The 13809-nt window shown below is 46.3% G+C and overlaps 1 protein-coding gene across 2 annotated transcripts in view; it reads right to left on the bottom strand.

Annotated features, from left to right (window-relative positions):
* Positions 1-12165, bottom strand: part of bcl11aa (BCL11 transcription factor A a) — a 54110-nt gene extending 41945 nt beyond the window's left edge. The window contains exons 1-2 of one of the 2 annotated variants that reach the window (XM_076077527.1): positions 11682-12165; positions 7473-7922 (exon numbers count right to left, since the gene is read on the bottom strand). In XM_076077527.1, the coding sequence (XP_075933642.1) occupies positions 7473-7922; positions 11682-11736 (505 nt within the window). In that variant the 5' untranslated portion in view covers positions 11737-12165. Of the gene's footprint in view, positions 1-7472; positions 7926-11681 lie in introns of both variants that reach the window. The other variant, XM_076077526.1, reaches the window with a different exon arrangement.
* Between the last annotated feature and the right edge of the window lie 1644 nt (positions 12166-13809).

The raw sequence follows: 13809 nt of genomic DNA on the forward strand, positions 1-13809 counted from the left end.
TCATTAGTGTCGTTAGTTACGTGAGTCTCTAGTCACGTGAATCATTAGTGTCATTAGTTACGTGAGTTTCTAGTCACGTGAATCATTAGTGTCGTTAGTTACGTGAGTCTCTAGTCACATGAATCATTAGTGTCGTTAGTTACGTGAGTCTCTAGTCACGTGAATCATTAGTGTCGTTAGTTACGTGAGTCTCTAGTCACGTGAATCATTAGTGTCGTTAGTTACGTGAGTCTCTAGTCACGTGAGTGATTAGTGTCGTTAGCTACGTGAGTCTCTAGTCACGTGAATCATTAGTGTCGTTAGTTACGTGAGTCTCTAGTCACGTGAATCATTAGTGTCGTTAGTTACGTGAGTCTCTAGTCACGTGAATCATTAGTGTCATTAGTTACGTGAGTCTCTAGTCACGTGAGTGATTAGTGTCGTTAGTTACGTGAGTCTCTAGTCACGTGAATCATTAGTGTCGTTAGTTACGTGAGTCTCTAGTCACGTGAGTGGTAAGTGGTTTTGTTTCCTTAAATCTAATTTGCATGTAACGAGTGGAAACTAACACCTTATTCCTGACACATCCAAAACTAATGCCAGAGGGGCATCTAGATGGTTTCAAGATTAGGGCCACTGACCAAGCGTCGATATTTGACGAGTGCAACAACTACAAACAGAGTTTCTGTCACAGTGGGAAGGTGTAGGGGCTGGATTGGACTTTATCAACACACACAGTTACAGCGTAGCGGTGTTTGTGTCACGTGAGTGGTAAGTGGTTTTGTGCGCGTCTGTTTGTGTGTGTTTGTGTGTGTTTGTGTGTGTTCTGCTCTTCTGCAGTTGAAGTAGCTCAGCCAAATGGGGAACATAAAACCAGAGCAAGGAGCCAGGCCCTTGAACACACACGAACACGCACACACACACACACACACACAACACACACACACATACTTCCATGTCCACTCGTCCCACAAATACATGTAGGCATGCTGTATAAGTAATAGCAGGTACGTACAAAGAGAAGCAGATCTGAATCTATGTGTGTGTGTTTGTGTGTGGAGCCGGCCTGTAATCTAGTGGCCTATATAAATAAGCTTTGTAGTGTATAAACAGTTTTATGAACAGGCCATCAACTGCCTTCAACGTAATAAGAGAGCTGAGTTACATGTGCACCCCCTGAGCAAACCAGGCAGTGTGTGTGTGTGTGTGTCTTTTTGTGAGCGTGTACAGGAATAAACACACACACACACACACACACACACACACACACACACACACACACACACACACACACACACACACACACACACACACACACACACACACACAACGAGCAGCATGTGAGCCAAAAACAGCAGCTTTCCCCTCTCACCACGAAGGAGTAGATGTAGCGTGGAACGTCGAATCACTCGCATAAACACAAAAAGAGCCAGATCAATAAACAAGTCCTCCGTCAGCGGGCGCGTACAGTAGTCCGCTTGACGTCACCGACGCGCCGCGAAAACACTGCAAACTGGGATATAACACTGGTCTGTTTTCTATTTTTGGAATGCCTTATTGTTCTCTGTCATTGCCTTTGTTTTTAGGACTGATCATCGACCACCATAATCTGTGAGAGATCTTTTTCTTTTCTACGCACTGTCTCCGTCTTCTGGTCGCCGCTGCAGCTGTCAGTCACAGTGTGGGGGCAGCGTGACATCTTTCTCTTTTCTTTTTTTTTACCGGTCGATGTTGTTGTCGTCTCTGCCGCGGTGGCAGTGATTTCTGTTGATGAATCTGCTCTTCCTCTATTTATTCTCAAACCCACCGTTGCACATGTAGAACACATCGCTTCTTGAGCAACCAGACAGCTAAACAGCTACTGCTGTAATACTCTATCACTGTGTAATACTCTATCACTGTGTAATACTCTATCACTGTGTAATACTCTATCACTGTGTAATACTCTATCACTGTGTAATACTCTATCACTGTGTAATACTCTATCACTGTGTAATAAGGACGGCCATGATCAATGCAACAAGAAAAACAACTGTTGTTATGCTGCCGCCTGTGCAGAATCCATCTTCCAACCCTTGTTGTGACAGTGTCTTGATCACCACAGGGAACCTCCCTAGTCTCTCTTCCCCACTCCACAGGTCAGAGGTCACATTTGGAGCAGTAGTAGGAGTCTTGCTCAAAGGCACTTCGGCAAGTTCAGGGTTAAACCGGGGGAACCAAACACCCTATACGTTGCCATCCTTTAAGGCTCTCCACACATGGCGCAGAGGAGAGTCAGGTGACGTGATAACGTTGTTGCCACTGTTTACCGAACAACAGGCTCAGTAAACTACGCGCTGACGTGCTGACGGATTTCGGTGATTCTGTTTTTTGAGGGGAGCTAGACCAATTTGGAAGATCGTGGATCGTGATCCTGCATGTGTGTGTGTGTGTGTGTGTGTGTGTGTGTGTGTGTTGTTAACATTACAATCACATTAAATCAACAGGCTCCCTAGTCTGGAATTTTCTAGGCCCATGTCGAGAGAAAAGCAACTTCAATTCATGTCAAAGTGCTTCATATTCTATTTAGAGCACAAAGCACTTCTTTTTTTTCGCACATCCAAAAATGTGTCAGCATTGAATTCCAAGGTTTTTTTTGGGTTCCGTCTGGATTACAGACGCGCTCTGCGAACACACACCCACATATTTAGAGCGAGACAATAATCAACAGTTCAGTCCGGTCCATATGGAGTTCTGCGAGAGCTGAATGCCAAACACAGTCCAGCCTGTTGGCCTTTGGTGGCAGATTATTAGCTTTTTCTCCCCCCAGCCTTTCCAGTGCCTTGCTGTCTTACATATTCTCCCGCTGCTGATGTTTTTCTGCAACACATGTTTACACGCAGTAAGCGCATTCGAAATGCCGACACAGTCCTGCTTTCACTGCGCTGGGAGAAGAACGCCAGAGTTCAAACGCACTGCGTCGAGTCCACTAAATGAAATCTTATGTCGAGGAAAAAAAAGGCAGAGCAACAATAGATTAGTGATGGCAGCCAGCGTGTGAAATCTCTTTGTAGGCGCTACAGCTACGAGACACACACACACACACACACACACACACACACACACACACATACACACACACCAAACATACTGTAATTGATTTGTTATCAATTGGCTGTCCCGGATTTGCATCGACTGCTAATGTTGCAGAGAGACATGAGCCAAAAGGGAAAATGAAAAAAAATGAAAAAGATGAGGAGGGAGAGAATAGAATGAGAGAGAGATGTGACACCGAGCCAGACAGTGATTGGCTGTTAAAAATGCACTAATGTGTATTGAGGTGGGTAGCGTTAGCCTGTGATGATGAGCTCATTCCCAATCACGGGATCATACGCAGACTAACATGTTAGCAGACTGTAAGCCAGGAGGACTCTTCAGTGGGCTGACCGGAACAAACCAGATGTGTATCGGGGGGGGATAATATACAAATATCAGAATGTCTGATGAATTAGTCTCAAGACATTTTTTTGAAATAAATTTCAACTTGTACAAGTATTGATAATATCTCTGTTAAATGATTGCTAAGCTAACACAGCATTTCAGCCCATACTGCTAAATACAATCAGTGGTCCATAAGATGGATCATTCTCTGTACTGGCTGCATATCAATTTCACTTCATTAACACACGTATTAGGGCTGATTTTTACATCGAGGATAGAGGACTAAATTCCCATTAATGAGAAATCAATTGGAAAACTGGACAGCAGAAATTGTGTTCACTGTAGAAATAATTTGCAAAGAAATTAATTCTGAATTTCAGTTTTTGGTTATAATGAATAAATAAAAAGAAAGACCGAGAGAGAGAGAGAGAGAGAGAGACATGGATATCCACACATGTAAATGCACACACACACACACATGCAAACCCCTCCCTTTTTAGACATTATTGATGCTGTTTCTGAACGAGGGGCACCTCAGGGAATATAATCTGAATTTTCATCTCACTCAGGGATTAATAGAATAAATGGTGTGTGTGTGTATGTGTGTGTGTGTGAGTCTGCGTTTGCGGTGTGGCTGGTAAGGTATGCTGCCTTTTTGCATCACTGATCGGTAATTTTTGCCTGTACAGCTCTCTTGCTCACACACACACACACACACACACACACACACACACACACACACACGCTGACGGCTCTCCTCTGTCGGAGCTGTTTGATATGTAAATATCAGCGGCGTTCTGGCCCAAGTCCGACGCTTTGCGTTCCCTCTTGAGCCTCGCAGCAGCCAGAGGAGCTCTGTGGCACTAACACCGCACACATCTTTTTACAACAAGCAAACATGCAGCCAGCACATTACTGAGGCAGATGCATGCATGCAACAACACAAAAACAAATGCAGAGAGAGAGGGCATCTAATCTCCTGTAACGATGAAAAATATATTCCCTGGATTTTGCAGTAAAGTCAGAATACAATATGTTTCCAATAGAGCAGGGATTCCCCGGGAAAGCAAATAAATTGAAAAAGATGTTGTTTGGATCATGTTTTTATTAATTAACATCCCTATATGAACGCTGACACCTCAACACACTGGTGTTGGATTTTAAATATTGATCACCAGTATTAAACTGGCATATGTTAATATGGTTAAACAATTCTGAAAATGTAATTCATTTTAAATTCTTCGTGGCTGACTGGAGGCCTTAGATACTGTGAGACCCAGTGGAACACCGAGCCGGCTTTTACAAAGAAGAAACACCGAGGCGTTCCTCCTGCTCCTCCTGCTCCTCCTGCTCCTCCTGCTCCTCCTGCTCCTCCTGCTCCTGTCATTCGGGATGCTTTTCTTTTGGACGGCTACAATCACGGCTAAAAAACAGCAGATTTTTGTGGGGTTTTTTTGCCTTTCACACATTTACTTCACCGTGACAGTTTGGGGTCAATTCGGATGAAAGCTGGGGTCAAAGGAAAAAATAATGCTGGCTTTAATTATAGACGATCACGATGGGTGTGAATATGTGAATATGTGAATATGTGAATATGTGAATATGTGAGGGGTTGTTTGTGCCGTCCAGTGGCTGAGAGAAGGTCCAGAAAAGAAGAGCATCTATTACGGAGGATAGATGTAAACCAAATGTTGGATTCTTTGTGAAGATGAGAGATTTCAAAAGCTCTATTTTTTCTTTTCAGTTTAAAATTGCAAAGAGCAAGCGTGTAATAATTCTGGTCTAACTGCTGCTCAGTTTGACGTCAACATCAGACAAGATATATAACGCTGCTGTCCTATTTTCCTCCACTGTCTGAGTGTACATCTGTTCCTCCTAAGACGTTCCCACACACAACGCTAAGGAAGCAGACGCCTGTATTATGATGTAAATCGCTCTAATAACCCAGTTTAGCTGGTGGGTGTCTGCGAAAGTGTGTGTTCGTGAGGTGGGGGGTTTGGGGGGTTGTTGAAATATATAGTCACTGCGGAGACCCGAGCAAAACAAATAAATTGCTTGTGCACTCTGCTCCTCTCAGCTAACGTAAGGTAGATAGGTTAGTCTCTAGCGGGCATAGGTCAAAGGTCAAATGCATCTTTAATAAAAAATGAACCTCATCTCCACCACCTATAACTGTCAACATTGTGAGATCAGTTACGAGAATGGACGAGCACAGCCTTAACCAGCTTATTGTTGCCGTTTGTATTTCAAAAATGGAATACAAACGGCAACATTTAAGATGTCTGAGTTGCATTCAACGAGCAGAGTGATAAAGTGTATATACTGTTTCCGCTGCTCTTTTTTATCTTCACCCCCTCCAACTCCACCCTTTCTCTGTAACGGCTAATTTAGTACAGGCAGCCCGCCACCGAACACTACTGCTAATTAAAATGCACAAGGAAGAAGAAAAAAATGGCACTGCAACAAATATTTAGTGGCGTTAAGGCGCTTTAAATAAAAGACTTTCCCTCCAAGAGCAAAACCAAAAACGGGCTTCTCCTTCTTATTCCGCTCGCCTTCTCATTTGATTCTTGTACTGGGGAAAGGGGGACGGGGAAAAGGAGAGATGGAAACCGGAGTTGAAGAATCGTGCATTTTACCTACGAAGTTTGGTACTGAGGTAAACTCAGAGAGGAAAAGAATGAAAGAGATGGAGAGCTGGGCTGCATTAAGTCGGGTAAGATGTGGCAGTGGAAGGGGGGAAACCACACTGAGAACAGGACACATCTGCTAAGGCCACATGAGAGAGACACACACACACACACACACTGACGCACGTGTTATGCAATGACACACATTCTGTGCGCACAATCCCAGAAAGGAGGCTACAGTTACTCCCCAGACTGAAAGTCACACATGGACATCCAGTTCAGCCACTGATCCTCCAACTTCAAACACGCACACACACACACACACACACACACACACACACACACACACACACACACACACACACCATGGTCTCACAAGGCCACTAACACACTGACCAGTGGTACCACAACTTCAAGGTGACCCATGTCTCTTTGCTGCTGGCCAGAGGGATTTGATGACCGTGGCCAAACTGGGCAAACGCACATTCACAGACTGTCTGCATTGAATTTGGTGGATCAGCGGAAGGACAATTGTTCAGACTTGGGTTGAGCCACTACATTGTCTCAAATACACACACACACACACACACACACACACACACACACACACACACACACACACACACACACACACACACACACACACACACACACACACACACACACAGGCAGAGGGAGAAAGTCAAACTAAATGAAACCAGTGTGTTTGCTTCTGTGCCAGCTGTAAAAAAACAAAAGCGCAGAGGCGTATTCTCTCCGGTTTCCTCCCCATCTGGGACGACCCTCTGTTGTTTGTCTGACAAGAGTCACCTCACCCGTACCATTTCATGCCACCCCCTCAAACAAGTCTCAGCCAATCAGATCTCTTGCCTTAACAAGGATTGTCGTGTGTGTGTGTGTGTGTGTGTGTGTGTGTGTGTGTGTGTGTGTGTGTGTGTGTGTGTGTGTGTCCCCTTATGCTCAGACTGCTACAGCAATCACGGGGCAACGTGTAGGCTATACTACGCTGGCTTGTCATAGAGCGACACACACAACTACATTGGGGTCTGATGACGATGTAAGAAAAAAACTTGATATCGCAAAAAACACACACACACAAATGCACACCCATCCAGGGCAACACACACACATTCAAAATGGCAAGGTGCCGATTGGAGGTAGAATGAAAGCTGATTTAAGCTGGAGGAGTTGATTTATCCCTCGATGAGTCACGGGTCAGAAAAGGTTTAGGGGGAAAGAACCATTTATGATCTATTTTTAATATTCTGACAGAATATTCAGCTAGACCTTATTCACACAAAAGCTGATACACATGCACACACAATGACATCCTCTGCAGATACAGCCACTGCCTCAGTAAAGTTGCTCTTTCTCTCTTAATTTGGGTACCACGTGTAACCGTGTGCTGGTTGGGTGTGGAAGTGTGGAAGCAGGTCTGGTTACCTGGGAGGGGCTCCTGTTTTGGACAAATCCCCCGGGGCAACAAGAAGCGGTCGTCATCGTCGTCTGCCAGCGTGGCCTGGACGCCAACTTCCACGGGCCTCCGGCTGCGCAGGGCGGCAAATGCAGGTGACGGGGTGAGGGCCAGGCCGGGAGAGGGCGAGGGGGGCTTGTCCAGCCCCTGGCCCACAGGCAGGCAGGGCGGCCCGTGGCATCGCTTTCGCTTGTGCTCGATGAAGAGCAGGATGTCCGCCAGGGGGAAGGTGGCTTGGCACTGGCCGCAGGTCAGGAGGTCCTGCTCCAAGGAGGGGTGAGCGTCGTTACCCAGCCGGGCCAACCGGCCCACAGTGGAGCCCGGGTGGTGCCCGTTGAGGCCGCCGCTCTCCTCCGAGTGCTCTGAGCAGCGCTCCGACAGCTCCTCCGACGAGACGCCGGCTGCGGAGAGGGGTTCGGCTGCTGGCGGGGCGGAGGAGAGGGGGGGGGGGGGAAGAGAGTGGGCAAAAAGAGATGAAATGAAAAGGTGACGTTTACTCTCAGCAAAGAAAAAGGAAAAACCACATGTTAATATTTTTCATTTTTGTCTCTTGTAATCTAGACCTATTGATACAGATATTAGTGCATAAATGACAAGAGAAGAGTGCACAAAAACATGTCACATAGAGGATCAGAGTTCAAGAGGCAAAGCTAAGCAGAAGCCTGACGTGTGGCGCACACACAATGAAGGGGTGAGAAAATGTGCCTTGTAATGATAAAGAATGCATGTAATGTAGAGGGAAATGATTACAATGCAAGCTGATCTGGATCACACATCACAGGAATAAATGGTGGGAAAGAATATCCTGAAAAGCTCCGAAAGCTCAAATCAGATTCCTCAAAGATAACAATTTCATAGCCAATGACAGGAGAAGCTTTTGAAAAGTGATGGTTAAACACAGCCTTTACCAAAGAAACTAAACATGTGGATGATGGTTGACTTGCCTAACCTTGTTTGAGCATGTTTTTGATCCTGTAATTGTCAGAATGGAAAACTGTCACAAACATGTCCGACATATGTGCCGGGGGAAAGAGAGAAGGGAAGGACAGGTGGCACAGAGAGTGTGTGTCAGGGAGAGGGGGAACTCTTTCCTCTGCCTCGATTACACGTGCCCCGCTTATAGTTCTTACACCAGCAACTTGTACAGCCGTAAATCGCCTCCAAAATGAGCCAATTCCTCACCCCTCCGAGGCCGGATTAACTCCTGACTACTCTTTTTAAGGCGCCTTTTGTCAAGCTCCAACCATCCCGCATGTGGTGGGAGAGGAGTTGCGAACAGAGCAGCCTGCCGAATTAGAGAAGCGAAACAGCAGCATATAATTCAGTGTCCCCCCCCCCCCCCCCCCCCCTTTTTTTTTAATCTTCCAGTCCAAGGAGCAGAGTCTGACTCCGAGATAGCCGGCCTAACGCATGTTGACCTTCTTTATTCAGCCGCCAGTTTCACATTTTGAATGAACTTAAAGCCACTGAGGATCAACAAATAGATTTTCATTTTTACCGTCCCGGTGATTGGTACAGATTTTGTCTGATAATAGGGATAGGTTTTCCTGCGCATGCATGTGAGAGTGTGTGCATGGGGATGAACGAGTGCGTGTGTGTGTGTGTGTGTGTGTGCGTGTGTGAGAGGGAGAGAGAGAGAAAGACAGTAAGAAAGCGAGAGAAAGAGACATAAGTTCTGAATATGGACACCGTCCCCTCAAGGAAATATCATTTGAACGACGCAATCCTGCACAACATCTGTGTGGTGGCAAACAAAAAATAATAATCTAATGAAAAGCCACATAAACCCCTCACCTCTTAGTGACTCAAGAGTGTATCCGGGGTTTGAAAAAACACAAACATTTTGATGGATTTAATTTTGCACAGTTGAGTTTGAATGAAATAGAAGCATGTAGTGATTTGTATCTATTTTTAAGGCTGGGGAGCGGAGAGGAGGATAATGTCTTTGCACCTTATTAATATATAAAACAAACATGCATAACAAAACAAACAAAAATAATACATAAAATAAAGATATAAATGTAGTCTAAAGTGAAGGGCTTCGAGTGGTCGGGGTCCATTACCATCCATCCATTTAATAAGCTTTAGGTTCAAAGTTCAACCTTTCTGATAAATCTAGAAAACTTAACTGAGAGAAGAACTCTCTGCCCTAAATAAAGTATATTTCCATACTGGAAAAATGTGGAAAATACTGAAAATGTAATTTAATCTGGACGAAGAAATGTAGCGCTGACAAACACACTGAGACTTGTGTTGCATTGAGCCACTTACATACAGCCTGATCGTGCCGTTACAAAGCGAGCTCTGAACATGTGCTAAATAATCATATAGAAATATAGAATTGTAGCAAATACAGAAAATCTAATTACAGGCTGTACAAATTAAAAAGAATAAGGCATTGTTGTTTGCTTGAGAGTGAGAGGCCAGCTTCTGTGCTCCATTTGTAACAAATGTGAATCAGCCATCTCAATAAAAAGCACAAGTCTGCCTGTGTATGGGGCGTGTGTGCATCTGCATGGGGTGTGTGTGTGCTGTGAGGTTTAAGGGGTCTGCAGGCATTCTAACAGTGTAGCTGCATATGCTGATTTCAGCCTGCATGTATGTAAAAATGTGATGCACCAAAAGAAGGAGATACAGGGTAAGGAGGTCGGTTTGATGTGATGAAGAGGAATTGCGGATTTTTAGATGGGCTGGGGGAGGCGTCTCCTCCTGCTCCCTCTCCTCCCACATGTCTTGTACGCTCTCACTTTTTTCTAAAGAGATCGCCAAATAGTAGCCCGTGTACGTAAGGGGTGGCAATGAAACTGATCAGGTTCAAGATCAGCGCTGGATTTTCTGATCGCGGTCTGCCTCCTAGCGACGGAACATGGACATGGTGACTGCGCTGTCACCCAGCCGGGGCCCACACACACACACACACACACACACACTCTCCAAACCAAACAACTCAGGCGACAGCTATAGTCAACATACCGAAACACAACCAAGCACCGATGCGTAAAGATGCCCAAATATCTTCTTGTTTTATGTTTGCCGGCCACTTAGAGAGACACTAAACACTGCGAGGTGGCACACAGTGCGGCACATGGCGCCGCGATAAGCCCGCTTTGCCAATTGCTCCGCACTTTCCAAACACCCTCATCTACTCACTCGGCACATATCACACTTACGCGTCTAATAAACCAGAATAAATAAAGCTTCGGTGATAAATAAACGCCGTGCCTAAAGGAATACTCCAGACTCAACTAAACATTGTTGGAATTTCGTTCGCATTTCCACACACGCTGCAGCTGCAACACACCAATGAGCTGACATGTGTGCCTTACCTTAACTGTACGAGGAGGTTTAGAATCCTAAATTGGATATTTTTGTTGGTTCAAATGGGACTTCATAAGAGAAAATTAACCCCGATACGACTAAATATGCTGCTGCCCTGTTGCTGTTTTTCTTGTCTTTAACTCTGACTGCAGCTCTGTTGTTGTTTTTTTAAAGACACAAAGATACTAAACGAGACTAAACGGCGAAAAAAGATTAATATAAGAGACATCAGGATTTGTATAAGTGTGTGAAAATAAACCGAGCTGCTGAGAGGCAGGAGGCAGACACGAGATTTTTTTTCCTAATCGATCCAAAAATTCCCCTCCAAGTTTTTGTGTTTTTTTTTGTTGTTTTCTGAAAATAATCCAAAAATAGAACAAGAGAGCAGATGAAAAAACCTGCCCGCAGAGCTACCGGACAGCGATATATTCCGTGAGGGGATTTATCCACGAAGCTCCGAGGAGAGGACGCGCTCTGCTACCGGGAGCTCTGCGCGTTTCCACTGACCGGAGCGACTTGGGGGGCAACGGAGCCACAAGCGAGTGCACTGAACAGCCTGCGAGTGCACGTTCTCTCCGTGTAACAGAGGAGCAGTAACGGGTGTTTACCGACACACACACAAAACTTTTTTCTCTCTTTCGTGGTTTTTGGGGATCTCCGAGCGGCTTTTTTACGCACAGAGGTGTCGCACGTTCTCTCCACACTGTTAAGTCCAGTTGACCGCTCGGATCCAAGCGGTACGTCCGGTGTCCACACAAGCTCCTGTTCTGCCCCCCCCCCTCCCTCCCTCCCCATCTTTGCTGAATGAAATGAAAGTCAGAAGTGACATTTGTCATTCTTTTTTTCTCATCTCTACTTACGCGAAAAATCCCGTTTGCTTAAGTGCTGGGGCTTTCCTTGCTTGCGGCGAGACATGGTGGCTGGCGGCGGCGTTCAGCGTGGATCACATCGGGGAGAGCCGGGGTTAGAGAGGAGACTCCAGTGGGGCAAAAAATATCTTCATCCAACGCCTTGACATCCACAAGGAGGGGGGGGAAAAAGAAAATAAATTAGAAATAATACAAAGATGGCGCGGAGGCGAAGATGGATCGCAGGATCGCCGTCATGGCTTTTTTGAGAAAGGAGAGCAGAGAAAAAAGAGAGAGAGAGTGAGAGAGAGGTAGATGAGAGAGAGAGAGAGAGAAGGGGAGAGAGATGGAAAAAAAATGGCAAAAGCCCCCCCCCACCCCCCCCTCCCCCCTCAACCCCCCCTCTGAGCCGTGCAAGTTCAAGTGCACGGACGTGACGTTCCTGGCGAACTTGAACGTCAGGCGGTGGACGGACACCCGACATACAAAAACATGGGCAGGGCCGACGCACCCGGGTGGGAGTGGGAGTGGGAGGAGGGACGGACGGGACGCGCAAGAACCACACCAATGGACGGTCATTAGAGAACGAGAGAGAGGGGGGACGGATGAGTGGAGGATGGAGGGAGGGAGGGGGGCTGGACATGAGAAATAGACCCATTGGAAGCCAATGGACACAGAGATCAGGGGGGCCGGACAAGAGGCTCTGGGATGGAGGGAGGAGTGTGTGTGTGTGTGTGTGTGTGTGTGTGTGTGTGTGTGTGTGTGAGAGAGAGAGAGAGAGAGAGAGAGAGATGCAGAGATGTCTAATGAAAGCAATATGCAGAGCGAGGGAGAGAGAGAGGGAGGTGGACGCAAAACAGGGCAAGGGAAGCCGCGTACAGGAGGGGGGCGGATGTGATGCCTCTGCGTATATACAGACCGACCGGAGGAGTGTGTGCGCGCGTGTTAACAAAGTCTGTAGCGTGCGGTGGACGCTGTATCAGCGCGAGAGAAAGAGCGCGCGATGTGTGCCTGGCCAAACGCTCACCTGGACGCATATACGTCCGTTTCCTTAAAGCGCGTGAACACAAAGGTTGTGTTGTGCAGATAGAGAGAGAGAGAGAGACAGAGAGAGAGAGAGAGAGACAGAGAGAGAGAGAGAGAGAGATGCACGTGTGAAAACGACAAAGAGCGCAGGAAACTATCCAGTTGCAGCGAACAGGTTGAACAATCAAAGAGCAATACAGACACAGGCTATAACCTGGGTGACTTGCTTTATATATATACACAGATGATAATCACATCCCAGCCCTGTAAAGGAAAGAAAGAATTATAGTATTAAGTGTTATACACCTGGATCCGCAATACCGCACGACCCTTTTTCAGAGCCAAAGTGTGAAATCGATGTTTATTATGAGTTCCGATGTGGAGCTACACTACACCCAACAATGGTGCATTGTATGTTAGACCTTTACCTCGGCAGAAACACATTTGCACCGTACTCCTTCAGAATCACGGATTTGTTTTAACAAGCAAAATTAAAAAAATGATTTATTGGTTTATTATATTTTATTCTAAGAAACTAGAGAATTTCATATCTGATCTTAAAGTGTCTGTGCCATAAATTAAAAAGATTTTGCTCACTGTGTGTGCCGATGGAGGTGTACAGTATGAGTTGGGGTGGGGGGGGGGGGGGGGGGGGGGGGGGTGGGGGGGCTCTGCCTGTTTGTCTGTCTCTGTCTCTGTGCAGACCGTGGGAGTGCGAGCGGGCCAGCTGAGCGGGCACATAAGCGCCCCGTGTAATAACTTTCAGATGTGCCTCAGGTTCGAGCTGCATGCGGTAAAGGGGAGGGGGGGGTGTTGGTGGCGGTGTGTGTGTGTGTGTGTGTGTGTGTGTGTGTGTGTGCGCGCGTACGTGTGTGCGTGCGTGTGTGTGTTTGTGTGTGCGTGTGTGTAAGAGGAGAAGAAGGAGGAGGAAGAAGAAGAAGAGGAGGAGGAGGGGGGAGGAGACTGTAAATACTCTACTAATATAGGGGATTTGGTAATATTAGGTGCGGGGCTTTAAACGGCAAAAGGCGCAGCGCAGTCCTGACGCGGTTTTGGGTTTTTGGAACACAGATATGAAGTGAGGAGACAATTGGAGCAAATTGTGAGGAAGAGA

Source organism: Anarhichas minor, unplaced genomic scaffold (genome assembly GCF_050575085.1).
Source record: "Anarhichas minor isolate MPS153535 unplaced genomic scaffold, ASM5057508v1 ptg000060l, whole genome shotgun sequence".
Taxonomy (NCBI): domain Eukaryota; kingdom Metazoa; phylum Chordata; class Actinopteri; order Perciformes; family Anarhichadidae; genus Anarhichas; species Anarhichas minor.